Source organism: Diospyros lotus, chromosome 4 (genome assembly GCF_014633365.1).
Source record: "Diospyros lotus cultivar Yz01 chromosome 4, ASM1463336v1, whole genome shotgun sequence".
Lineage (NCBI taxonomy): Eukaryota > Viridiplantae > Streptophyta > Magnoliopsida > Ericales > Ebenaceae > Diospyros > Diospyros lotus.
In genome coordinates, this window is record NC_068341.1 from 18,327,833 (window position 1) to 18,354,173 (window position 26,341).

The following is a 26,341-nucleotide window of genomic DNA, read 5'->3' on the forward strand; positions in this document are numbered from 1 at the left end:
TTTTCTCACAATTGTTCATGGTATCAAAGCCTTGAAGTATCCTTCAGCCTGCAATACCCACTGACCCAAACACCTAACCCCTACCCTAGCAACGACAGCGGTGCTGACTGACCAGTGACCATCATGGCCTCACCGACCAGCTCTCCATCGGCTTAACCCTCCATGTTTTTGACCCTTGACTCCTACATCAAGCTAAACACTAACCCAAACACTGTCCTGACTCCTCCTTTCCTCAAAATCCCGGCGCTGCCACTATGCAGATGTCCCACCTTGACCAGCACCCCATCCCCTTGACTGTTCATTGTCTCAATGGCACCAATTTTTAGGAATGGTACCAGTCTGTGAAGCTCGTGATGACTGGTAAAGGGAAAATGGGCTATCTTACTGGTGTTCTACCATCCCCAAGCCCTCAATCTCCCAAATACAACACATGGGTAGCTGAAAATTCTCTAGTGATGGCCTGGCTCATCCAATCCATGGAACTCAAAATTGGAAGGCGCTATTTGTTCTACAACATTGCGCAAGAAGTGTGAACTGTTGTCTACCAAATGTACTCCGACTTGGGGAACGTCTCTTAATTGTTTGAAGTTCGGACTGCCTTACACTCCACAAAACAAAGAAGTATGTCGGTCACGAAATATTTTAATACCATTTCTGAGTTGTGGCAGGAGCTTGATCTGTATCACACCGTTACTTGGCATTATACCAAGGATGATCAACTGTTTCTAGCTAAGCAAGAGAAAGACTATACCTTTGATTTTTTACAGGGACTCAATGTTGATTTAGATAAGGTACAAGGCAGTATTTTGGGTACCAAACCTCTACCGACTATCAATGAGGCCTTTGCAATTGTCCGCCACAAAGAAAGTCACAAACGTGTTATGATGCCTCATTCCAAAGATCCCAGCATGGATTCTACTGCCCAAGGCTCTGCATTAGCATCTTATCGTCCTAAAAAATCCAAAGGACCTTCTGGGTAGCAGTCTCTCAGACCTCAAAAGATCATTTATGGTGTGAGCATTCCAAAAACCATATCACACCAAGGAGGCTTGCTAGGGCCTTCATGGGAAGCATGTCGACTGGAAACCCAGAAGTTAAAGATGCACAAAAATAGCTTAAGTTGCTAATGCCCCACCTGCCTCTCCCTCCTCTAGCGTCTTACCGTTCATAGCCGAACAAATGGCGATGTTGAAAAAACTCTCCATCCTACTAAGGAACCTGATTTTAGTTCCACTACACTTATGGCCCACAAAGGTAAAATCAACTTTTTTGCTTCCTTTTTATCCTATAAAGGTCCCCAAGACATTTGGATTGTGGATTCCGGAGCGACTGACCATATGTGTGGCTCTTCAGTTGGACTCCTTAAATTTTCACCCTTGTACAGAGGACATTGGTATTATCATGGCAAATGGGTCCTTGTGTAGGGCCGCAGGCCGGGGTGATCTCATGGTGTTTGGGTTGCCACTTAAGTCTGTTCTTTATGTGCCCAAATTATTGTGCAATTTAATCTCTGTTCATAAATTGGCAACTGATTTACATTGCTCTATTATAACTTTTTTTCTTCCCATTGTCAATTTCAAGATTTACCATTGGCGAGGATGATTGGCAATGGTAAAGAGCACGATGGCATGTACTATCTGTCCAATGGTGGTCTATTCAGTCTTTATGTTCCTATGGGTCTTCACACTATTTCTGAATCTAATATCCTTCTCTGGCACCAACGATAAGGGCATCCTAGTTTTTCATATTTAAAGTTTTTATACCCCCAGTTATTCCTTAATAAAGACCCTAGTTCCTTTCATTGTGATCATTGTGTACTAGCAAAACATCCGCGTTCTCCCCATCCCTCTCGTCCTTATACACCATCACGCCCATTCCATCTTGTGCATAGTGATGTCCGGGGTCCATCTCAAGTTTCTACCATTACTAGCAAACGGTGGTTTGTCACATTTATTAATGATCATACTCGAGTTTGTTGGGTCTACTTGATGAAAGATAAGTCTGAGGTTCCCATGATCTTCAAACAGTTCACTTATCAAAAATGTTTTTCAGTCTTCTATACAGATCCTTAGCACTGACAATCATAAAGAATACTTTTCTCATGCCTTTAATCACTACCTTCAAGACCAGGGTATCTTCCAACAAAGTTTTTGCTCTTATACTCCTCAACAAAATGGCGTAACCGAGCGCAAAAATCGTCACTTGCTAGAAGTTGCCCATTCCTAGTGAAGATTAGAAAAATATATACCAAGTTTTCTCACAATAGTTCAGAGACACACAGGTGTTGGTGGTACAAAATTCTCAAGCTAGCACGAGAAGAGGTGCATAGAGTGATACCAGATAGCACGTTAGGTGTGGACAGACTAGGATCACCACAATGTGAGGTGGATTCTGTCTCGATATAAAAATGGTTTCTATATCCAACCTGGCATCGAACATCAGGTATTTATTTATTGTATTTCATATATGATGAAATAACGTGTTGCTTAAATATCCAAGCTATGTATAGTGTGTGTATTTATTGCTTCCACTATGTATGTCTAATGCACATAAAATTTTTAATTTTACCCGCACTACCGTACAAAAATTCCTTTATAATGGTAACTGCCTGAGTTCTTATGTAAACCGCCCCTATGAGTTATAAATAGATGGCTGGTATTCATTCAGGCAGAGAGGGAAATTAAGTGAGATTCTGAGAGAAAAATCTAGAGGACATAGCGTTTTGTAATCTTAGAGAAAACTCTGTTGTGGAGTCACTGTACCAATAATTCAAGATAGTAAATCTTGCCCAAGGGTTTTCAGTCTAGACGTAGGGTCATCAGTCACTCTAATGATCCGAACGAGGATAAATTCTTGCCTATTGTGTTCTGTTCTTCTTAGTCAAGTTCTTCGTTTCATAATTTTGTGTGATTGGCGTTGTGATCCATTCCTGAGTCTCTGTGATCAACAGTAAGAATTGTTATGATTAGAAGAGGTACTCTCCTCTGTATCCCAATTGTAGAAAGAGTAGGCTTTTATAACCCATACTGTATTTCAAAAGTATTCCAATTGCAGCCTTTTTTCTGAATCTGTATTCATTAAGGTTGTTTTCTACTTTGCTTTACAGTGGGACCATTTCCAGTTTCTTTTTTCCTTCATTTTGTGAGGGTACAGCTCTTGAAGCACTTGTGTCTGTTGTTGCTTCTGGTTTTTGAAACAGTAACTACGGTGCATCTAATTGTTGTTTCTTATTCTCCATTGAATAAGTTATTGTTTGAAACTCTTCTGGGACTCCTCTATGATTCTAAATCGTTTTCCGATGATTTTAAAGCTCACATTTGAAGTCATTTGAAAACAATCTAGCGTCAGGTTCTTGTTGGCTAGGCATCTTCTTGTTGTGTCAATGGTTATAACCAAGTCCAGTTGATGTCTACTGACATTCATATTCGGGTCACATCAATTTAAGCACTAATGTGCAAAATTTTTGTGTTGGCAATTGGTAGCTCTAGACTAGACTACTACAACTCTGATTGCCCAGAATTGCATCACTATCTTTTTTTCATGTTAATTAGTTGGTAGAATCTTGACAGTGCCAGAAAGCTATGTGTCAACAGAAATCTTCTCAAAATTTCCCAACGGCCTCAACAAACTACTGAATGCATCCAATTCATAAATCTCTTATGCTTAGAATATGCTTCTTATTTGGCTTAATTTCTGCTATGCGCTATGATCTCTGTGGATCTGATTTTCAACTGCTTGTGCAGGATACATCTGATTGGATGCATCAGGGGGAATTAAATCTTATAAACTAGAAGAGGCTGCGGAGTTTGCAACTGAGAGGTCATACATATCATTTGTGGAAGCCTACTCTTTGTTGCTTCTTCTATACCTATTTACTCTTTCGATTTCAAGCTTTTATGTCATCGAGGTTGCATCCATTGCTGCGGCATGTAAATTGTGTATAGCACACCTTTGTGAAACAACAATCCTGCTTTCTTTAGGATACTGATTTAGTTTTCTTGAAATGCAGAGTCTTGTATACTACTCCAGATATCTCATAGGAAAACCGGAGGATTAAGCTTTTGGTGGGTAGAATAGAACCTGTTGAGTGACTACCCTTTCTCTGATACACACTCTCACTTGTGGCTCAACCTGTTATAAAATTAGTGAATTAAAGTTGACATATATGAGTGGTGTGACACAAAAATTCTAGATATATATATATATAAATATTCAATCATTATAATTCTGAATAATCTTATTTGGTACACTTCTCCATACGTGGAAGCCAGCTTTGTATAATCACATGAATCTGTCTGATTGTTACCCATCCTCTAGCCCCAGCATGCTATCTTCTGTCTTTCTATTTTGTCTTGTCTATTTTTTAGTTTTCCAGTCCCTGGCAAAGGTCCAAAGGGAGCATGCTCATTTGAAGCTCATGTTAAGCTAGCTAGATTATGTAAGTATCATTCTAGACGGTGTTATGTGATTTTTTTGGTTCTAAATTGTCACGGTGGTTGGAGATAGGTTTTAAAATTAACATAATGAGAGTATCAACTATAAGAGTAGTATTTTTCTTTTTAGTACATAAGAAATTATAATAATGTCTACACTAAAAGGCATAAGAAGATTCAAACACACAACATCATACTTAGGGATAGATCATTACCTAAGTTATTTTTAGAAGATGGGTCTCTTTTACTGTAGTGATAGAAAAAAAAAAAAAAGACAACTCGGTGCTACAAAGCTCCCGTTATGTGCAGGGTTCGGGGAAGGGTCGGATCACTTTGGGTCTATTATACGTAGCCTTATTTTGATTTCAAGAGACTGTTTTCACAATTGTAATGATAGAAATTTAGATTAATTTGTTATAAGAAGAGAAGAAGAAAAAGGTAATACATAAATTAAAATTTTATACAAAATCACTATGTAATGTGATGTGATTCATCATTTAATATTAAAAATATATATATATTTGACTAAGTATTACATAAAAATGTCATTTTTTTCTTGGAAATTATGGTATACAAATAAAGAATTTATATTCAACCAATTATATATATAGAGTAATAATTAAAAATCTAAAATAAGATAATTTTTATGACACATTGTATTAAAAAAATCAATAGAAGAACAAACTGATTGTCATACAAACGTAGTCTTTCTTGTGTATATTTGGTTTTGCCAAGTGTTTTTGGGTTTTCAAAAAAGAGTGCACCAGCCGGGAATCGAACCCGGGTCTGTACCGTGGCAGGGTACTATTCTACCACTAGACCACTGGTGCTCGGCCGCTGTCTATCAATTATTTTCTTAGGAGTAGTAAAAGTGTCTGAAATTTTATAGCCCCTGGCCCCTTATTTGACCTCAAATTTGTTCCCCATTTTTTTAAAATGATTCATTTTATCTTTAAAATATATTTTTTATTCACTTTGTCAATACAATTTTAATTTTTTTGTTATCAATTTTACCCCTAAATTAAATTTAAAACTTCATAGATGAAGTAAAGCTCAAAAAAAAAAAAAAATTGAATGAATTAATTAATTAATCAAAATAAAAAAAATCACGAACCAAATTCTTATATCTTTTCAAAAATAATCCTATATTTTTTATAAATATTTTATCCAAAATACTCTTAAAATGATATCATGAAACAATTTATAAGTATTAAAGATTGTGATTGATGTGTTTTCAAGAACACAAGTTGAGTGGTCAAACCACAATAAGTTGAGATTTACACTAATATGTCATGAATTTAATTCTTCATCCTATGCAGTGAAGTAAAGTTTTTATCTACAATTTACTTCTTCTATTGAAATTGAGAGTGCAAGCGACGAAACATATTAGTGTTTGAAATTAGAAGGAAGTCATATCAGTTTAATTATTATTATTATTTTTTTAAATCTAAGATAATGATGAAACTGGCATAACATTTTTAACATGTAAAATACAAGGAGACTATGACAAGACAGCCACTGATAATGTGCACGGAACGGAAGATGCCTTTCTCGTAGGACCAATAGAACCCTTTTGCTATTGTCAATGAAGAAGCTGATGCCATATTTGGTAGGCCAACAACATTTGTGGGTCAATCAATCCCTTGCCACCCACTAAATGCTACCCTTTTTAACACGACTGAACCAGAAGCATTCTCAGATTCCTTAATGAACGCCATTGATTTATTGATGCATTTCTTTTGCAGAATGAATGGAGATGAGCCCTCCAAACAGGTCAAAAATAAAGCAATCCCTTTCTAAAGGTACTTGAGCAGCTAGCTAAAAACCACCCGGTGGCCGGTGGCGGGGAATAATTTGAATCTCACCACCATTCCTAATGCCACTGATGATGATGACATTTCCATTTTGAACCAACGATGGAGGCTCTGTGTTCAGCTACCCAAGAGCTTAGGTTTCCCCAGCCAATACTGCTGAAACCTCTGCCTGGCATACTCCATGTAATCAAACTCGATGTCGTTCACATTCCCCTGTGGGTCAAACGTCATTATTAATCTAAGCTAATTAATTCCACAATCATATCAAGTCTCTATTTGATTATGTAGGGTCCGTTTTAATTAATTCAACAATTAAATCATTAATTAGCTGCCTGCAATGCTTACTGAGATCAATCCCCACAAACCCCAGAAGAGATGGTTTGCAAGAGTGTACTTCTCTGCATCATCCACAAGCCGCTCTACTTCAGTGTCCCGGGGCAGCTTTCCTGCATAAAATGATGCTGATTTTAGGTTTAAGATAACATATTAAGTCTTAGTCTTTCTATATAAGGTCAACTTCATAAATTTTAATTCATCGGACGATCTATTGCGCTATCTTTTATAAAATAACTTATATCAAACTTAAAAGTCTTCATCTTCTACTAAATACTTATACCGTTCCATTCACTCTCCTCTTTTCTTTTTCTTATGGTCAATTCTCTCTTTCATATCATAAGATGTTAGCATATGTAAAGGACGAAAATGTCCCCATACAGAGAAAATATCAGCTATGGATGTTATGTCTATCCTCACGGGTTGCTTTCAGTGAATGCAAATAGTCAAAGAAAATAGGCAAAAAGTCAAAGATTTCCTTTCAACTGTATCCTGTATATGGGTCTTGATCTTTTGAGAGAGGGATAATTTATGGAATCATTCTAGATGTAAATCTATTTTGTATATTTTAAGCTATATAAAGGGGTATTATGATCAAAATACCTTATGTCTTACACGCGTATTTATGCTCCTCATGAGGGACTTTTTTATCATAATACCCTCTATGTAACCCAAGAGATATAAAATAGATATACCAATAACATTTTCCTAATTTATGGGCCAAGACAGGACAGTAAAACAAGGAGAAAAAATTAAAGTTGCGTTTCCTCAGTTGTTTTGAAGTTATTTTTAATTTTTAATTTTTTAAAATAATAAAAACGTATTTTTTTACTTTATTATTTTTAAAAATATTTTTTAAAAATAAAAAAATTATAAAAAAACTCAAAACAATAAAAAATTATTTTAAGTATTTTCATTCAAAATAAATTCTAAATTCAAAATATATTTATTTATTTATTTATTCATATTTTATTATTATTATAGAAAAAAATATTACAAAATTCATTAACTTAAAAATGTATATATTTTTTTAATAATATATTAACATGAAATATTTTTAATTAACTGAATAATTAAATTTATTAAATAAAATATCATTAAAAATTATTTTAAAATTTTAAAGAGAACACGTTTTCAATTTTCTAAAAACAGAAAACTAAAAATGAATTCAAAACTCAAAATCGAAAATTAAAAAAAAAAGAAAACACAGCGTAAATATCTTTTGTTTTGACTGTATTAAAAAACTTTAAGGAGAGTGAAAAAAATATTAATCACAAGTTCATTATTTTACTTTTACATAAAAGATGAATATTTAAAATCAAGAAGGATCAGTTTATCTCATAAACTATGGCTCTTGAATTTCTTGTTTGGTTTGGTCAGAGACACCCAACTGTTGAAAACAAATATTGATCATACTGGACAAGAAGGTTTAGCCAAATGAATGCTTTAAACAATTTAAATATCAAAGAGGAACTGTCATATTCCGTTTATGCCTTGTCTAATGTCTACCATTGACTTTATCAACAATACACTGCCAATGACGAATACAATAACAAGAAGTTATTGACTGTGTGTTGATAAGGTTGCACATCCACATCCACATCCACATCTAATTCTCTCTTCAAGACTCTTGATCTTTATGGAGTTTTCAACCAATTCCAAAAATCCACATACTTTGCTCTCATAATATCCAAACAAACAATTAATGAAACGAACTAACCTGCGGAGCTAAGATATAGTCTCACAAATCTTCGACGATCCTCTGGACCTGTTGATTGAGGGAACAATATTTGTTAGCTTTCGATTAGATTGATTAAATTAGATTAGATTAGATTAGACACCATAAATTGCTTACTTGGGTATAAATTATAGTTCAAGACATGAGGTGTATCAGTATGATAGTTTGCTGCCATTTCACAGAAGTGGTTTGCAAGGTCATAGGCAACAGGATTGTAGCTGGCATACTCATAATCCTGTAAAAAGAAGACAGAAAACTTATTTAAGCTATTCAATTATCTTTCAAACCACAGCATGATAAAAATTGAGCTGACAAAGCTTTAAAAAAGGTGGGTTGCGAATTACCATTGGCTGAACTGAATGTAAAACCAAATCATATACATGGGCTTGGAAGGAGAAAATTCAATTTCTACCATTATAGAACGAGTAGCCAAAACTGGAGAAGAAACACTTACAATTATGGTGATTGACCTTGTTTCCTCGTCGATCAATATGTTACCATACTGCAGATCGTTGTGACAAAATCCAACCTCCTGGTAGTCGCGGGACAGGTCCCTTTCGAGCATGCGTATTTCCTCCTCCAGATTATCTAAACCGAATTCCTTTGCTTGCTCAGGAGAACACAACCTTCTGGCCTCACTCAGCCACTTCCTGGGAAGAGAAACGAACATATAGAGAACATTATAATCTTAAATCTACAATGTTTCAACAGAAATCTTCCACTCTTCTAGGTAGATTTTTACCGCATTCTGTCCCAGAGAAACACCCTCTTGGGACCAGGCATATCAAGATTGTGGAACTCCCTCAATTTTGCGGCTATTAGACCCGATATTTCGGGGTCCCTGATGTCACCAGCCGATAGCGTCTGAAAATTGAAAACAAATTTGAGACATGAATGAATTAGAGCCGGGAAAAAGGTCAATTTTGTTCCTTCTACACAGGTGTCCCTTGAACAGCGTGATCAGACTACCGATGGAATTTATCAAACTTCTTGGCATGAATATCACACAACAACTAAACCTCATCCCAAATCATAGATCAAATTGAAAATGAGATTGCAAGTTGCAGATGAATCAAGTATTCTCACATAGAAGCGTACCTTAGCATGAATGAACTCCTCGACTCGCCCTTCAGGAACCCGGCCCAGAAGCCGAGGTCCCTGACCATGCTCCGATATGCACTCAAAAGTCCGAATTTCCTCATCCCGGTTAAAGAAAATCTCTACCCCTTTGCCATAACAGCGGACCAGAACTGTCTTGGTGTCATTTTCATTTGCCATCTCTGAATTAGGCCAACTTATCCTGTAAATCTCATTGGTCATTGCGCCACTTAAGCGCACCACTTCTAACCTACTTGTGTCAATCAGATGCCCCCAATTTGAAGCCAGTGATCTAAGCAGATTTTGCAATGGTGGAGGTAGCTCCTCCAACCCATTCTCCTTGACCGCCATCAAATTCAACGCAAACCTGTGAAAGATCATCAAGTTGACAAAATTCGTTTTGTGTTTCTTCTAAGAGTTCTAATGCGTATCTTAAAAGTTTCTTCTACATTGTTTCTAATACAAGACGAAATCCTCAAGAACTGCCAAAGGGAATGGAATTCCCGTGTCATTTTATGCCAAAATCCTCAAAAACTGCTAAATTAGACCCATCCTGGTCTGTGAATTTAGGCATATATATACATACGTACACGGGCACATGAACCCAGTTAACAAGATTAAAAACAGAAGAGACCCGATGAATTAACAGAAAGAAATTGGAAGAACTCACCAATAAACCCAGATGGGTAATCAAGAAGACTTCAAAAGTTGAAATTCTTGGGTAAAACAAGTCAAGAGATCATTGCCATACAAAGCACAATTGACAAGTCTGTGATGATATTAATAGAAAATCTGATCACTATGTGTATAATGGATCTCTAAGTATATGATTCTATTATTCGTTGACCAATAATCTGCCTTCTCTCTCTCTCTCTCTCTCTCTCTCTCTCTCAAAATAAAGTCGTTGTTGAAGAATCTCTTGCTGCTTCACGTACAGAGAGAGTCCCAGTTTTGTGGTCTTATAAAGAGAGCGCGCCCATTCAACGGGGGCGTTAGAAAACTCAGGCCAGAGGGGATTTGCCACGTTCCCGTCTGATATTTTGAGAGCAAATGATGACCGAACGGATACGGTGGGAAAATTCCAAGAAAATTGCTTTGAGAAGTAAAAACAATTCAGACAAACTCATTCCTATGTACTCTGTTTGTCTTCTTTTCCCTGCTGCTAACGTTTGAGGTACAAAAATGAAAAGCTAATTATTAAAGTCAGTATCAAATTGGCACTTTTTAATGTGCTACATTTTTTAATTTCTAAAGTATTCTCAACATTGTAAAAGGTGTATTTTTTTAAGGAAAGTGATAGTAATAAATGTATTTTATTTTAAAATAAAGTGTATTTATTATATTTTATTTTTAATAATTAAATAATTTTATTACCCAATACATCATGTTTTTCAAAAAAAAATTAAAATGTTTTTTAAATAAAAATTTATAAAATTATGCTTTTATTTAAGTTTTTCTATTAAATTTGTGACTTCATAAATTAACTCACCATCCACTGAAGGGCTGGCCTGTTGTATGCATGTTTAAGTATAAAAAATAAAATATTTTAAGTAGGGACTCGTCGTGGTGGGATAGCACTTGGATGGTTATAAAATCATCTTTATCACATGTCTTAAAATGTTGGCAAATGACTATTTAAGTGCTAACATATATAAAATATGAACATGGGTAAAATAAGAACATGAAAAATATAAATTAAAGAAAATTTAAAATGGTTTAAATGTAAGAATATAAAAATAATAGACACACTTGTGAAGTGAGTCTCGGGCGGAGAGTGGGTCGTGAACCAAGACAAGATTGAAGGCCGAGATTGGGCAATTGAACCGTAGGCCAAAGGCCAAGACTGGATCTTGGCTCTGCACCAGCCTATAACAGTATCATTACAGTCACATGTTGGATGTTCTCGCGCCTGCTCAAGATCTCATACTCATTAATGGTATATTTCATTCTCATTAATGGAGATTGTTAAGCTCAAACGTAACTAAATATGATTTTGATGATAATAAAAATATTTTTATAATACAAATATATTTTTTATTCATACAAAATGTAAATTTATTTTGAATTAAAGGTTGATTGTCTTTAAACATGTTTCCTTGTTTTAATCATTTATATCTCAAAAGTTTATATTTAAATTTTCATATCTTGATAAATGCATTTATTACTCATGCATAAAGTAAATTTATTTTGAATTAAAAGAGAATTAGTTTGAGACATTTCCTCTTACTCATGCAAAAAATAAATTTATTTTGAATTAAATTAGAATTGTTTTTAGACATGTTTTCTTGTTTTAATTATTTATGTCTCAAAATGTTATATTTGAATTTTTCAAATATTGAATTAAAGGAGAATTATTTTTAGACATATTTTCTCTTACTCATCCAAGAAGTAAATTTATTTTGAATTAAAAGAGAATTGCTTTTAGACATATTTTCTTATTTTAATCATTTATGTCTCAAAAACTTATATTTGAATTTTCAAATCTTAATTTCTCATATAAAAGGTAAATTTATTTTGAATTAAATGTGAGACATGTTTTCTTATTGTTTGAGAAAGTCTAAACATTTTTTGAATTTTAAACTTCATATTAACCTTTTCTTTAATGGCTAGTGTGTTTGGAAGATGTATATATATAGTGTAAGTATAGAGGCTCAAAGTGTAGAACAAACTTGATAGAACATTCAAACTAAAGTGAGAATGTTCGAAGTGTTGGAAGTGTGCTGGCTGGTGAAATTCTCAATCGTTGGTGACATGTTTGCAATTATCTTTAATTGTAAGTCTATTATTTTTACTCACTTGTTGTGTGAGGGGATTATTTTACTCGCTTGTTGTGTGAAGGGATTATATTTGCTAGTAGTATGCTAGTGGTTCTTACTCAAGCAAGGGATTGTATATTGGTTCTAGCTCCAATTAAAAGTTAATATTGATTCTCTCTAGTGAAACCTCAAACTAAGTCTTGAGAGAGAGGATTAGGCTCTTTAGAGTCAAACCTCTATAAATTTCTCTTATTCCTTGTGGTTGTGTGATTTTATTATTATTAATCCTACTATAATCACCATATATTAATATCACAAATTTAAGAGTTTTTAAAAGAGTTAAAATTATTAATTTTCTTTGAAAAACTCAATTCACCCCCCTCTTGGGTATTTTTTTGAATAACAAAGATCTTATTCACATTAATGAGGGTCCCATCGACACCATACTATTATCTAGGAACCTTCATCAGCGTCAGATATCCAGTCTCATCACCCTGCAAACACACGACGCATGCATACAAGAGAACCTCTCCTCCTATATATAATTTAGCTCTCTTCAAACCCAAGATATGTTCTCTTTCTAGTATACCCATACTCTGTCATTTTACTCCCTTACTCACTCGAACGTCGAAGTGCTTGCAGGTGTTAGTTGCCCCCCGATGGATCGATTGCCGGAGCCTACCCCTTGTCGTTATAGGCCCACTGTAACATCCCATATTTTCAAACTCAAATATAATGTAATCCCTTGGGTTATTAGGTTCTAATACTTGAGGAAATTATAGGTTCTTTCAAGGGATTGTAGAAGTCTTGATGCAAAGGTTCAGTTCCTGAGTTAGTGGCAAAATCGTAAATACTGAAATTCGGGTAAAAATGTAATTTACCTAAAAACCTGGGGTATTAGCGTAATTTATCCATTTTTTAAGGACCAAAAAGTACAATTAAAAATGGCCCTAGGACCAAGTTGCAAGGGCCTAAGTGCAAATTATTCGAAAAGTTCGGGTCAAGGTATAGTTCTTGAAACCTGTAGCTAGATCGTTGGAATAATGAATTGGGCCAACTAAACCATTTGGAAGTAATGATTACGGATTCTAAACTTATTCCAATATAGTTAAGTCATGATTGCGGATCTCAAATAACATTTAATCCATCGTTGGATCATTTTGAAATTCAAGACTTAACCTCCAAAAATTTTCAAATCTTATCCTTAAGGACATATGGCAAGCATTCATTGGCCACTTGGAGATAGGATTTGAAGTCTTATGATGGGAAATGTAGAAGATTCAATTAACCGTATGGGATGTAATGATGGGAATGTTGAAAATCTAATTAAACATGTGTAGGCACAAATCTCTAAGGTCACATGGCATATTTTGATTGGATGCTTATGGATGGAATGATAACGCGACACGTGGCGCGATTTGGTTCGCCGGAGTTTCCTATAAATAAGGGCTTTGGGGTTATTCATGTTGGCCACCAAGTAAGGAGGAAAAGGAATGGAGTTTGAGAGAGAAAATGCTGCCAAAAAGAAGGGAAAAAATCAGGGGAGATCGAGGGAGAATGAGCCTCAAAGGAGTTTTCAAATCTTTCTCGAAGTTCGTGCCAAATAGTAAAAAAAACTGCGAGAAAACCCATCCTGCTCGTTGTAACTTGTGCTTCCTAAGGTATAATCAGTCAAGGTGAGTGGTTATTGCATGCTTCTTGTTTTCTCTTGAGCATTTGTTGCTTCAGTTGTACTCTTGAGCATTTGTTGCTTCACATGCACTCTTAAGCATTTGTTGCTTCACTTGCACCTTGAGCATTTGTTGCTTCATTTGTGTATAGTTGTTGACCTGTATATCATTATTTTGTGGCTTACATGTCATATTTCCCTTGGTTTATGCATATTCCTTCTGCTTTGCCATACATCATGTTCTTTGTGGTGATTGTGGCTAGTTGTTGGGACATCATGGGTGATCTCGTGCTCTTACGGTGAGCCAAGGAGTGACTATGATGACCGTGGGGGTGATTGCAACACCTTGGCATTGCTACCACATGGGTGAATTTCATAATGGCATTATTGCATTTGCATGCATGTACTTTTCTTTTCTGAGTCACTCATTTAGATGTTATTATCTAAATCAGGTGTTTCATACCCTTGGAACATTCAACGTCCCAGGTATATCAGACATGTCAGGTGATCCAGGTTCCAGTTAGAGCAAGGGCAAAAGGTGGTGCTTGGCTAGCTTTGGGTTTTTATTTCATTATGTACCCTTGTAATCAAGTGATGTATTGTAATAGCGGTTAGGATACTCAAGGTTGTAAGAGGTCTGTGTGGGTGTCCTACGGTTGCTCTTATGTATATGAACAGTCAGATGTACCTTTGAAATACCATAGATTAGTGGGTACACGGGATATGCGGTACTGTTGTGGTGGTCATGATACGCTTTAAATGTTGTATGGGGAAGCTGCCATGATGAGGGTTTATTCGCTAGTTTGGGCATGTGTTGAAGTTATAATTACAAGTAGTGAATTGTGTTTTTTGGATTTATTGAAAGTTGTATGCGTTTCTTGTACAAGAAAAGTGAGTGGAAACCCCATTTATTTTGCTTTGGTTAAGTTTTCAGGTTCGATCTAGTGCTTCCGTTGGCAAGGGTTTCCATAATGCCCTAGGTGATGTCTGCTTGTATTTCACGTTGTTATGTATTTGGAAAAGTAAGGCGTTACACCCGCCTCCGACCATTCCTTTAACCAAGAAGGAACATCTGATGCCCATCATGGGGGTTGGTAAAACTTACTTACCCCATAACCTTACTAGGGGGCCTTTCAAGCCAACCCTATCACCTTACCGTGGTGTGAACTAGAAGTACCCCTATCCAAGAGCAAAATACCACTGACCACTTTCCACAAAACCCAGCCGCCGTGGAGGTCCTCCTCCAAACTGTTCAATAGCTTCAAAACCAAGTTGCTGAGTTAACCCGAAATCAGTAGAGTGACTAATGCAGCGAACAGTTTCACTACGACACAGAAGGTAGCCGCTACTAACACCATCAAGCTACCCATACCCCTATTCCCTCACCTTCTGCGTCTCTATATTCCTCAACCCATTATTTCTCGGAGTTCATTATGACCATCCTTCTGCCGGATGGCTTCCGCCTCCCTAATACCTTAGAGCCATACGACGACACTATCGATTCTCAAGAGCATCTTACCATGTTCAATGCTGCAATACTGCTCAATGGAGGCACATACCCAATCATGTGCCGATCCTTTCCCAACACGTTGAAGAAGTTGGCAATGTTATGGTTCTCCTCCTTAGAGCCAAACTCCATCCACGAATTTTTTGAGCTAGCCACCCGTTTCCTTATCCATTTTTCCACGAGCCAATCTCACCACAAGACGTCGGCCAACCTGAGGCAAGGTGAGCATGAGTTGTTTCTGACATTTCTAAATAGATTCAATCAAGAGGCCATCCAAAATAGAGACCTCAACCTGACAGTTTCCTTACACGCCATTATGGCTAAAAATATCATCTGCAAGTATGGCTTGCCCGGAGTACTCAGTTCAGACAACGAAACTCAGTTTACTAACAACAAACTCCGAGAATTTTACAAAGAGCTCGGCATCCACCAAGTTTTCACCTTGGATGAGCACCCGCAGACCAATGACCAAGCCGAAGCCTCCAACAAAATCATCTTGGTCAGATTGAAGAAACGACTAGACCAAGACAAGGGCGCATGACCGGAAGAGCTACCGATGGTGCTATGATCATACCATAGGACAATTCAAACTTCGACTTTGGAAACCCCCTTTCGGCTAACCTACGGATCCGAGGCCATGATACCGATACAAGTCGGGGAGCCCAACCCCAGGCACCAACACTTCAAGGACAACCTCAACGATGAATACCAAAGAACCGACCTTAATCTCATCCAAGAAATCTGAGACTAGACCCACATTCGTGAGTAGGTTGTTAAACAAATGGCGGCTTGGAAATACAATAAAAAGGTCAAGCCTTGAAGATTCCAAGAGGGAGACCTAGTCCTAAGAAAGATTGAAGGCCCAAGGCAACAATCTGGACAAGAAAAGCTTGGCATTAACTAGGAAGGCCCTTACCGAGTCACTAACAACCTCGGCAATGGGGCTTACCACGTGGTCGAGCTCTCGAGACAGCCCTTACCTAGACCGTGGAACACAACCAGCTGATGAGGGGTCAATATTTCCTAAATCTTAATGAATTATATCCCTATTTTGATTTTATATTTATGTTTAAAATAAATAATTATACGCATTATATATTATTTTCAAGATGAAGCGAGGAAGTTGACTTCTACAATTAATTAGGGGCATAAATCGAAAAAGTTGGATGACCCATTATTGCCACTCAAATTCAAGGGCTAATTATGGAGTCTAAAAGAAGTTTCAAGTGCACTTGGGTCAATTATTTAATGAATCCAATACAAGAAAGACCCAAGCATTTTAATCACAAGGAAGGCTCAATCATTTTAATCACATAGAAGGCCTAAGACCAATCAAAGTCCCAACAAAAGCCCAACTTGTAGAAGACTTTTCTTTGTTTTATATTTTTATGAGTGATTTATCACCTAAAGTCTTTTGTATTTTTATGAGTGCTTTACCACCTAAAGTCTTTTATATTTTGTGACTTTCCACTAGTTAAAGTCTTTTGTATTTTTTTGGTAAATATCCCATTAGCTTAGTTATGATTATGTTTTTTGATAATGGGATAATTTTATTTGTGTGGTCCTTATTGCATCTTGTGGGGTATAAATAGCTCACTTGGGTGCACTTGTAAGAGGCTATTTTTTATTCTTGAATGAAATCTTAGTTGTGTCCTTTGAGAATTGCTCTTGTTTTCTCTTCTTTTCTTTCTTAACTTGAATTCTCTTGTGATCTTTCTGTTTTTCTTTCTTCTCTTGAATTCTTATGTCATTTATTGTTACTTTATTATCTACCGCCTGAATAGCCGGTTAATTTCTGTCATTAAATTTTTGTAATTTTAATTCATATCTTTTTATTATTCACCGCCTAAATGGCCAATTAATTTTTGTTATTTTAATTCCTGTTAATTAAATTCTGTCATTTAAATTACGCCATTTAAATTCCTGTCAATTAATTTTCAAATGAAGATGAGTAGCTAAATCTAATCTTGAGTTAAGGCAATGACAGTGTCCAACGCCAATGATTCCCAAAGAAAACTGCGCTTCAAATATGTAATATTAATCTGATTTAATTTAAACAGTATGCGTATAATGGATCTTTGAGTTTGGGTTGGAACATAAACTTAACTTAGAATTTTCATGCCATGTATGGAGATTGCTAGACCTAAAAATGTTTTCATATCTAAACTCAAATGATTAATCTATTGTTACAAATTTTATCTGTTAAATACAATTCAATTTATGATAATTGCTTAACTTAGAATCTCTCATGTCATGTATGGAGATTGTTTAACCAAGAATTATCATTATCTTAAATTGTAGTTACTGACAGACATATTATTTGCATTTTGATTTATGGTAATTGCTTAACATAGAATCCCTCATATCATGTATGGGGATTGCTAGACTTAGAATTATCATCATCTCTAAATGCACTTAATGGAAAAAACTCAAATTTGAACTCAGATTAATATTACTGATCTTTTCTATTAAATTGAGAATTAATCGGTGTTGGCACTGAAATTGTCTTGACCCAAGTACTTTTACTTTCTATTTTTAATTTAAAATATGCATTGGTATATTTCATCGCTATTAAATTAGGTTATTCACTGCCTTGCTCTATTTCTAATCATGTGTATAAGTATTCCAACAAAATAACAAAATAAAATAAATTAATAACTAACTTATTCTGGTATTTTTGTTTTCCATCTATATAATCTCCCTGTGGATCGACCTGGTACTCACTAGAATATAAATTTAAAACTGTACTCAACGCACACTCGCCCATTTTTGTTGAAAATAATAATTTCATATTTAATTTAAAATATTGTGTAAGGTGAGGGAGCATTCACCAGCCTGCGAAGATACTATAGCTAAGCAACTATCTTCTTATATCATTCAAATTAAATACATTTCACTTGACCAGAACAATTATTTTCATTTAATCATGTCCTTATAAGGGTCCAAGCCCAAACTTTCTTATTTGCTTGCTAGCATTCGAAAATCCTCACACCAGACTCCTAAGCATTGTCCGTCTTGAAGATTATCATCCAGGAGCTCTATTTACACTATGCAAATCTTTCATTCTGAAGACCATCTCTTTCTTACAGGCTATCTCTCCACATATGCTAGCAAACCAAGCCTTGTATCAGACAAGCATTGGCAGACCTCAAGTCTTCTCAATCTCATCTCAACGGACCTCGAGTTACCTCAATCCCATTAAACAAAGCCTTATATCATACAGGCATTAGTAGACCTCGAGTCTTCTCAGTCCCTCGGTCCCGTTCAAACAAAGTCTTGTATCAAACAGGCACCGACAGACCTCAAGTCATCTAGATCTTGCCAAGATGTGCTGTCGGAACAAACTGAGAAAGTCAATCCACCCCCAAACACCCGAGTCTATCCCGACAGGCAGACCTCGGGGAATTCCCCTGTTCAAACAAAGCCTTGTATCAAACAGGCATTGGCAGACCTCGAGTCATCTCGGTCTCACAAAGTCATACTGCCGAAACAAACCAATGCAGTCAGTCCGCCCCTAAGCACCCAGGTCTATCCTAGCGGGCGGACCTCGAGGAATTCCCCCATTCAAATAAAGCCTTGTATCAAATAAGCATTGGAAGATCTCAAGTCTTCTTGGTCTCGCCTCAACAGATCTCGAGTTACCTCGATCTCGTTCAAACAAATCCTTGTATCAAACAGGCGCTAGCAGACCTCAGATCTTCTCGGTCTCGCCAAGTCGTGCTGATAGAACAAACTGACGAGGTTAATTCGCCCCTAAGCGCCTGGGTCTATCCCGGCATGTAAGTCTCAAGGAATTCCCCTGTTCAAACAAAGCCTTATATCAAACAAGCGCCGGCAGACCTCGAGTCATCTCGATCTCATCCTAATCAAGTCTTGCATCAGACAAGCACAAACAAACCTCAAATTCCCTCGGTCACTTAATCCGCAACCTCGGCTAACCCAATGCTTACGCTGATCGGGATATCCGACATCCGAACATATACTATAAAACAAAAAGCCAATAGGAGTTACAAGGTACTCGAGAAATTCCTCATTTTATTACTCATACTTTGTTTAATACAAGTGTTAGCAGACTATAAGCCACCTCGATCTCGCTGAGCCACGCCCCAAAATATGCAGGTTCAGCAACCTCGGCCCGCTCGATACTTACGTCAGTCAAAGTATTCAACACTAAAGGAAAGAAAGAACATAAACTACAGGTGTCAGCCGCCCCCAAACGGACCAGTCACCAGAGCCCACCCATTATCGTTACAGGCCCGCCTCCGACCATTACTTTGGCCAGGAAGGAACCTTTATAAAGGTCGCCAAATGGCGCATCCAATGGTTGGGAGCCATTCATCACTGATCTTCTACCACGAAACCGCCACTTATTTGCATTAAAAGGCTATTGATTACCTGTCTACAACACCCCACCTCCCGAGCATAGCGCCTCGAATCTCGAAGCCACGCTCGCCACAAATCAAAGCGTAAAAAGAGTTGCCTTGTTGTAGGAACCAAGCTGACTTCAAGTACCTTAAGACCCATATCCACCCAAGCAAAGCTGCATGTTGGCTCGGTCATCTATCCGGATCGAGTACTAACGCAATTCTTGAACTTGGTTAGAAGCAACAAAATCTGTCCAGCTCACCATTTTCTAGCTCGCACGCTCGTTTTTCAAGTATCCAACTTGGGGGGCTATGGATTGTACCGACCCAATCTCAGCCTTTGGCCCACAGCCTAATTGCCCAATCTCGGCCTTCAGCCTTGTCTTGGCTAACTGCCTAATCTCCGCTCGTGGCCTTATCGTCAGTCCACAGCCCAATCTTAGCCAAAACTGGATTCTGGCTCTACACCAGCCTACAGCAATATCATTACAGCCACATGCTGGGTGTTTCCGTGCCCACTCGAGATCCCATCCTCATTAATGGTAGATCACATCCTCATTAATGGAAATCTCATCCACATTAATGAGGGTCCCATTGACACCATGCTATCGTTTGGGAACCTCCATCGGCGCCGGATACCTAGTCCCATCACCCTACAAATACATGACCCATGCATGCAGGAGGCACTCTCATCCTATATATAACCCAACGCTTTTCAGAGGCAATGTATGTCTTATTTCTACCCTACTCATACTCTGTCATTTTACTCCCTTATTCACTCGAGCGTCGGAGTGCATGCAGGTGCCAGTCACCCCCTGACGAATCAATCGTCAGAGCTTGCCCCTTGCCATTGCAGGCTCACCTCTGACAATTCCTTTGGCCAAGAAGGAGCAAGTGCAAAAATGGAGAAAATTTATAATAAAAGAAAGAGAGAACAACAACAAAAAAAAAAAAATAGTGAAAAACTCTTAAATATAACATAAGATATAAATAATTATAAGTAAAGACACAATCCATGCTATATATATGTGTAAATAATAAACTATACTTAATAAAATAATTTTATTTTTAGGTATAATTTAAGTTAAGATGAGTTTGGATATAGTAATAAAATTACTTTTAACTTAATTTCATATTAAATGTTACAAGTCGTGAATCCAAATTGTCTACAAGGATATTGTGAAAAATTACATTATTGGCAAGGCTTCAAATATCAAAATATGATATTTACTTATATAATAAAATAGATAGATAATGCAATTATAATAGTACATGCACCAAAATATTATGTTTGTGTATATAATTTTCTTTTTTAAAAAAGTATAGTAGATAGATGCAATTATAATATCACATAAGTGGAGCACAGGTCAGGAGGCCCAATGTAGAGTGTTGATTACATACCCTCCTCACTATTCTATGCAGTCCATATTCTAACCCTGACCCTAATCTCTTGTCTTGTCTTCTTAGTGGACCTTTCATTCACTATTTCATTCTGATTCACGCTTTCTTTTGTTGTTTCTTACCCTGTTTTGATGATGATTTTGATTTTGAAGCATAAAAAGTTGTACTAAGATAGCTATGCATACCCTATTTCTTACTATGTTTTGATTTTGAAGCATAAAGGCATATCCAGCCCCTTCACATTTCATCATTTAACGATTTTGCTCCCTTAACTTAAACAAAGACCTATTAGCCCCTTCAACTTTCAATTTTGAACCTATTATATACCTCCATTACTAATTTTGTAATAACTACATACCTTAGTGCAGCAAGCATTGCATGTGAGTTACACGTGCGGTCTGATGTGGGCCCCACATTGACCAAGCCAATGGGAGCATGCTACGTGTCTCGATCTGCAAAGGAAGAAGAGGGTCGGCGACGGATAGCTTCCTAAAACAACAGAAGAGGAAGATGACCGCCGGTGACGAAAGACGAAAATGACAGCCTGCCCACCTCTAAGCTGCTGGACCGACCTACCCCATAGCGTCGTTGCCCGCCCAACTCAATCGAAGCCATCGCCGACCCCCCGACCCCAATCGAATCCATCGCTAGCCCTCGGACCCTAATTGATGCCATCGCTAGCCCCCCGACCCAAATCGAAGCCTGCGTCGCCCCCCCAACGCCATTACAGGCCACCCGCACGAGAAAGGCGAGCGAGTGAGTGACAGCTCGCCTCCCACGCCATCAGCCCAGAGCTGCCCGCCCCACGCTTAGTCGTTGCTATAAATGACCCCCCGACCCCGGTTGACACCTCTCACGCCGCTGACGACCACCGACAGAGAGAGAGCAAGAATAAGAGAGAGGCAACGAGCGGGAGGTCGCTGGCGACAAGGAAGGAAGAAAAAGAAAATGAAGAAGGAAGAAGAAGACGGTGGTGCTGCACACACCTCAATCGCGTGGATAACACACACACTGACCCAAGCATCCACCAAGTTCAAAATTAAAAGTCAAGGGAGCTAATAGCTCCTTGTTTAAGTTAAGAGGGTAAAATAGTTAAATGATAAAATGTGAGAAAGCTAGGTATGCTTTTAGCCTTAATAATATTTTGTTTTGTAGATGCATGCCATTTGAACATCCATCCATCTTTCTTAACCTTTATTACAACATTTTTTATTCATTTAGGTAATAATGCATCCATTTTAATCTATATTATTATTAGTATATGTGATGTCAAATTTGAGAAAAAAATTAAAATATAAATTGAATTAAATTTTAATAATTGTGAAATGAAAAGTAAAATAATTAATTTATTATAAAATAAAATAATAAACCCCTAAGGCCATCTCCAACACACAACCAGCATCCTCCCTAAGTCAAAATTTGGAGAGTATTTCTTAAAAATTTTGCTCCAACGCTGCTCCCTATCTATCAAATCACTCCTCAAATTTTTGTGGAGTTTGAAATGGCTCCCTACAGTTGAGGAGCCATATTTTGCTCCCTACATTTCTCAACGGCTCTATTTGCTTCTAAAATTTGAATATCAATGGTTGTGTTCATTTGAAGAAGAGCAACAGCAGCGGAGAAAACCAGAGCTGGCGACGGTGAGGAGCAGCGGTGGAGGGGCGCGAAGAAGAAGGAGCAACGGCGGTGCGCGGAGAAGAAGGAGCCGTTGACGGCGTGCGGAGAAGAAGGCACAGCTAGCGGCAACGCGCAGAGAAGAAGGCGCAACTACGACGAAGAAACTGGAGAAAAAGGCGCAGCGCGCGGAGAAGAAGGAGGAGGCCACCAAATTCGCCTACCAACAGCGGCGCTTCCTCCAGTAGCAGTGACGGCGACGCTTTCTCCTCCAGCAGCGGCGACTAGTCCTCCTCCCCTGGTTGTGGGTTTGGATTTGTGGGTGGGTTTGTGATTGGTGGGTGGGTTTGTGGGTTTGGATTTGTGGGTTTGCATAATTGTATTATTTATATAGTGAGTTATATAAATTATTTTTTATTACTTTTATTTTATTTATTTAGTTTCTAATATTAAGAATATTTTGGATAATTCTTAATTGTTCCTTCTCTTGTTTGATTTTAAATTAAGATGTGTTTGGTCCATTAGAAGAATGCTTAGATTTTGTGTGTGATGTATTTTATTTTTTTGTGTATTTTATTTTTCATTTTGTATGTATATTTGATTATTTTATATATTTAATTATTAATTATGTATACGTGTATTGCACAATTTCAATGGATGTCTAAATTATTTAATTAGATTATTTAATATTGTATTTAAAATAAAATTTATTATATCACAATGAGAGTATTTATTAAATTATAAATAATTAATAAATTTTATAATAATAAAAATTATAAGTGAAGTAAAATAAATAGAATTGAAATTTATAAATAAATAAGTGAGATAAGGGGTGAGATAGGGACTGGAATAGGGAGTGTGGTTGGAGCACACACAATTTTCTAGGCAAAATTAAAATAGGGAGTGAATTATTTATAATATTATAGAGTAGGATAAGGAATGTGGTTGGAGATGGCCTAAAGGGTGAGTTGGCGATAAAGATGTTCAGAAATAAGTTTCCTCGCCAAGTAAAGAGTCAAAATTGAAAATCCCAAACTAAAGTCAAAGACGCATTCCAATTTCAATTTTCAATTCCAAAGTATGAAAATCGTGTAGGACACGTCGTTCAGAAGAAGCTTCAACTTCTAAGACTATCTCCAACCCAAAACTTCAAAATGGTGCAACTTTCACACTATCCTATCAAGACATCTCCAACCTATTACACCAAAAGTTACACCAAATGAATAGTATTATTTCTATTTTTTTATTTCTTTAATTCATAACAATTAGTTTATTTCAAAAAATTACTTAATTATTTACGCAATTGCAAATTAAATATGTAAAAAAAATTATACATATTTACATAAAATATTGGATTTATTTAAAAAATAAAATATGATATTATAAATAATATCGCAATCTACAAGATTTATAATTTAACACGACAAGATTCAAAAGGAATTATTTGAACGAAAAAACATTACAAAGAAAAAAAATACAATTAAGACTCGACATTTAATTCTCTGAATTAGTATATTCTTCCCACAAATGTTCAATCAATTCATTTCGAAGTGCAATATGAGCCTCTTTATCCTTGATTTTTCGGTGTCGAGCGAGGAATTCTTGAAATCGGGTGCCTTCATCAACAACCATCTCAACGTCTGGACTTGGTGCTTCTACCCAATCTCGAATTGGTGACTCAATGTCATGTTCATCTTGATAATCATGTTGTGCATAATAATGCACGCAGTCATTATATCGTATAAGACACTTTCTTGCCAAAAGCGTGACGGTCCTACAACTATTGCAAACCTAGATTGTAGAACCACAAATGCCCGTTCTACATCGTTTCTACAACTCTCTTGATTCATTGCAAAATATTTTTTCTTGGGACCACGTGGCTCACGAATTGTTTGTACAAGAGTAGACCACTTCGGGTATATACCATCTACTAAATAGTAACCCATATTATATTCAAGTCCCTGTATGACGTAATTAGCGGGATGAGCAATACCTTCAGCTAGGTTGGCGAACAGATAAGAGGCCTCCAAAACATTGATGTCGTTATTTGAACCCGGCATACCGAAATATGCGTGCCATATCCAAAGATCTTAATCTGTTATAGCCTTGAGAATAATTGTTGGAGATCCACTTCGGCCTGCATATTAGCCGACCCAAGCGGTTGGACAATTTTTCCATTTCCAGTGCATACAATCCAAACTACCCAACATTCTAGGAAAATCACATTGTCTACCAACATAGAGTAGCCTTGCAATGTCGTCAGCGTTTGGTGATCTCAGATATCGACTCCCAAATACCTCCACAACAACACAACAAAATTTCTTCATACTTTCAATAGCAGTGGACTCCCCAATTTTGATGTACTCATCAGTTGCATCTGTTGCGACACCATATGCCAACATTTGAAACACAACAGTTACCTTTTGAATCGAGGACAAACCGAGTCTTCCTAGAGCATCCATTTTCTGTACAAAGTAGTTGTTATGAGCTGCGACAGCCTGAAGTATATGCAAAAATAATATTCATGACATTCGAAAGCGGCGGCGAAACATCCCTTCGCCGTAACGTAGGTTCTCGGCAAAGTAGTCGTTGAACAATCTTTCATCAGCGGCCTCCCAATCTCGATGAATGATTATACGACCAGGTATCGAGCATTCATGTATCGGTTGGTGTTGTTGCTGATCAAGCTGGTGAGCGAGAAGGATGTTGTTGTTGTTATACAAAAGACTGGCGGCTTCAATTTGGGCATCAATTACTGCTAGGTGATTCGTAAGTTCTACTTCGCTATCATTATCACTTTCGGACAACGATGCCAAAGAAGTAGAATAATTTGAGAGACCTCCAAGATTGAAATTCATTATGGTCAATAAGGAATATTTTTTTCAATGATTTTTTGCAAATATTGAGTGTTGCAATTTATAGTTATCGGATATATCTTACCTTGTTTTGCGAACATACATCACAACCATTGATTGAATATCATCAAACCTCACCCATTGGATTTAATTCCTCGTACCTAACCTTATCTTATCCCCAAGTCTCACCTCGTTTTGCGAACATGCATCACAACCATTGATTGGATATCATCAAACCTCACCCATTGAATTTAATTCCCGTACTTAACCTTATCTTATCCCCAAATCTCACCTCATTTTGCGAACATGCATCACAACCATTTATTAGATATCATCAAACCTCTCTGATTGATTTGATTCCCCATATCTAACCCTATCATTCTTTCTATTTTACTATAAATAGTGTGAGCCTCTTCATTATTTGCCACCTTTACCTTCTGCTACCTTCACCTTCTGCTAACCAACAAAAAATGAGTTCCAACAAACGAAGTGGCTCATACACCGTTCAAGAAGATATACACCTATGTCGTGTATATCTAGATGTTTCTCAAAACCCGATCATAGGTATGAATCAAACGAAAGAGAGATTCTGGTCTTGAGTTGAGATTGATTACAACAACGCACTACCAGAATGTATCACTTAGACTCGACTGCTAAGATCATTGAAGACTCGCTACACGACAATTTCAAAAGCTATTGGCAAATTGCGAGGATGCATTTGACAAGTGGAAAATCTGAATCCAAGTGGTGCTTCTGAAC

General features: G+C 37.0%; 2 protein-coding genes, 1 non-coding gene and 1 pseudogene across 9 annotated transcripts in view; 1 reads left to right on the top strand and 3 right to left on the bottom strand.

Annotated features, from left to right (window-relative positions):
- Positions 1-4,298, top strand: part of LOC127800190 (type IV inositol polyphosphate 5-phosphatase 3-like) — a 64,963-nt gene extending 60,665 nt beyond the window's left edge. For 2 of the 7 annotated variants that reach the window (XM_052334661.1, XM_052334660.1), the window contains one exon: positions 3,744-4,295. In XM_052334661.1, coding sequence (XP_052190621.1) covers positions 3,744-3,754 — 11 coding nt within the window. In that variant the 3' untranslated portion in view covers positions 3,755-4,295. Of the gene's footprint in view, positions 1-3,743 lie in introns of all 7 variants that reach the window. The other 5 variants (XR_008022746.1, XR_008022745.1, XM_052334664.1 and 2 more) reach the window with 5 other exon arrangements.
- Positions 4,299-5,192: 894 nt separating this feature from the next.
- TRNAG-GCC (transfer RNA glycine (anticodon GCC)) lies at positions 5,193-5,263 on the bottom strand. Its single transcript has one exon. It is a non-coding gene; the product is annotated as a tRNA-Gly (tRNA).
- A 585-nt stretch (positions 5,264-5,848) lies between these two features.
- Positions 5,849-10,460, bottom strand: LOC127798761 (probable choline kinase 1). The gene is made up of 8 exons (XM_052332357.1): positions 10,087-10,460; positions 9,417-9,783; positions 9,061-9,182; positions 8,773-8,968; positions 8,436-8,553; positions 8,301-8,348; positions 6,593-6,693; positions 5,849-6,460 (listed from the first exon to the last, which is right to left on the bottom strand). The coding sequence occupies exons 2-8, from the start codon at positions 9,765-9,767 to the stop codon at positions 6,365-6,367; spliced, it is 1,032 nt and encodes a 343-aa protein (XP_052188317.1). The 5' UTR covers positions 9,768-9,783; positions 10,087-10,460; the 3' UTR covers positions 5,849-6,364.
- Positions 10,461-24,221: 13,761 nt separating this feature from the next.
- LOC127799705 (uncharacterized) lies at positions 24,222-25,585 on the bottom strand (annotated as a pseudogene).
- Between the last annotated feature and the right edge of the window lie 756 nt (positions 25,586-26,341).

What these genes read in the sequence shown, in the direction of transcription:
- LOC127798761 (XM_052332357.1), bottom strand. Translation starts at nt 9,767, where the DNA reads ATGGCGGTCAAGGAGAATGGGTTGGAGGAGCTACCTCCACCATTGCAA. An exon ending in TTTCTCTGGGACAGAATGCG is followed by an intron (nt 8,969 to 9,060) that starts GTAAAAATCTAC and finishes TTCTCTTCCCAG; the next exon opens with GAAGTGGCTGAGTGAGGCCA. An exon ending in GAACTATAATTTATACCCAA is followed by an intron (nt 8,349 to 8,435) that starts GTAAGCAATTTA and finishes CTCAATCAACAG; the next exon opens with GTCCAGAGGATCGTCGAAGA.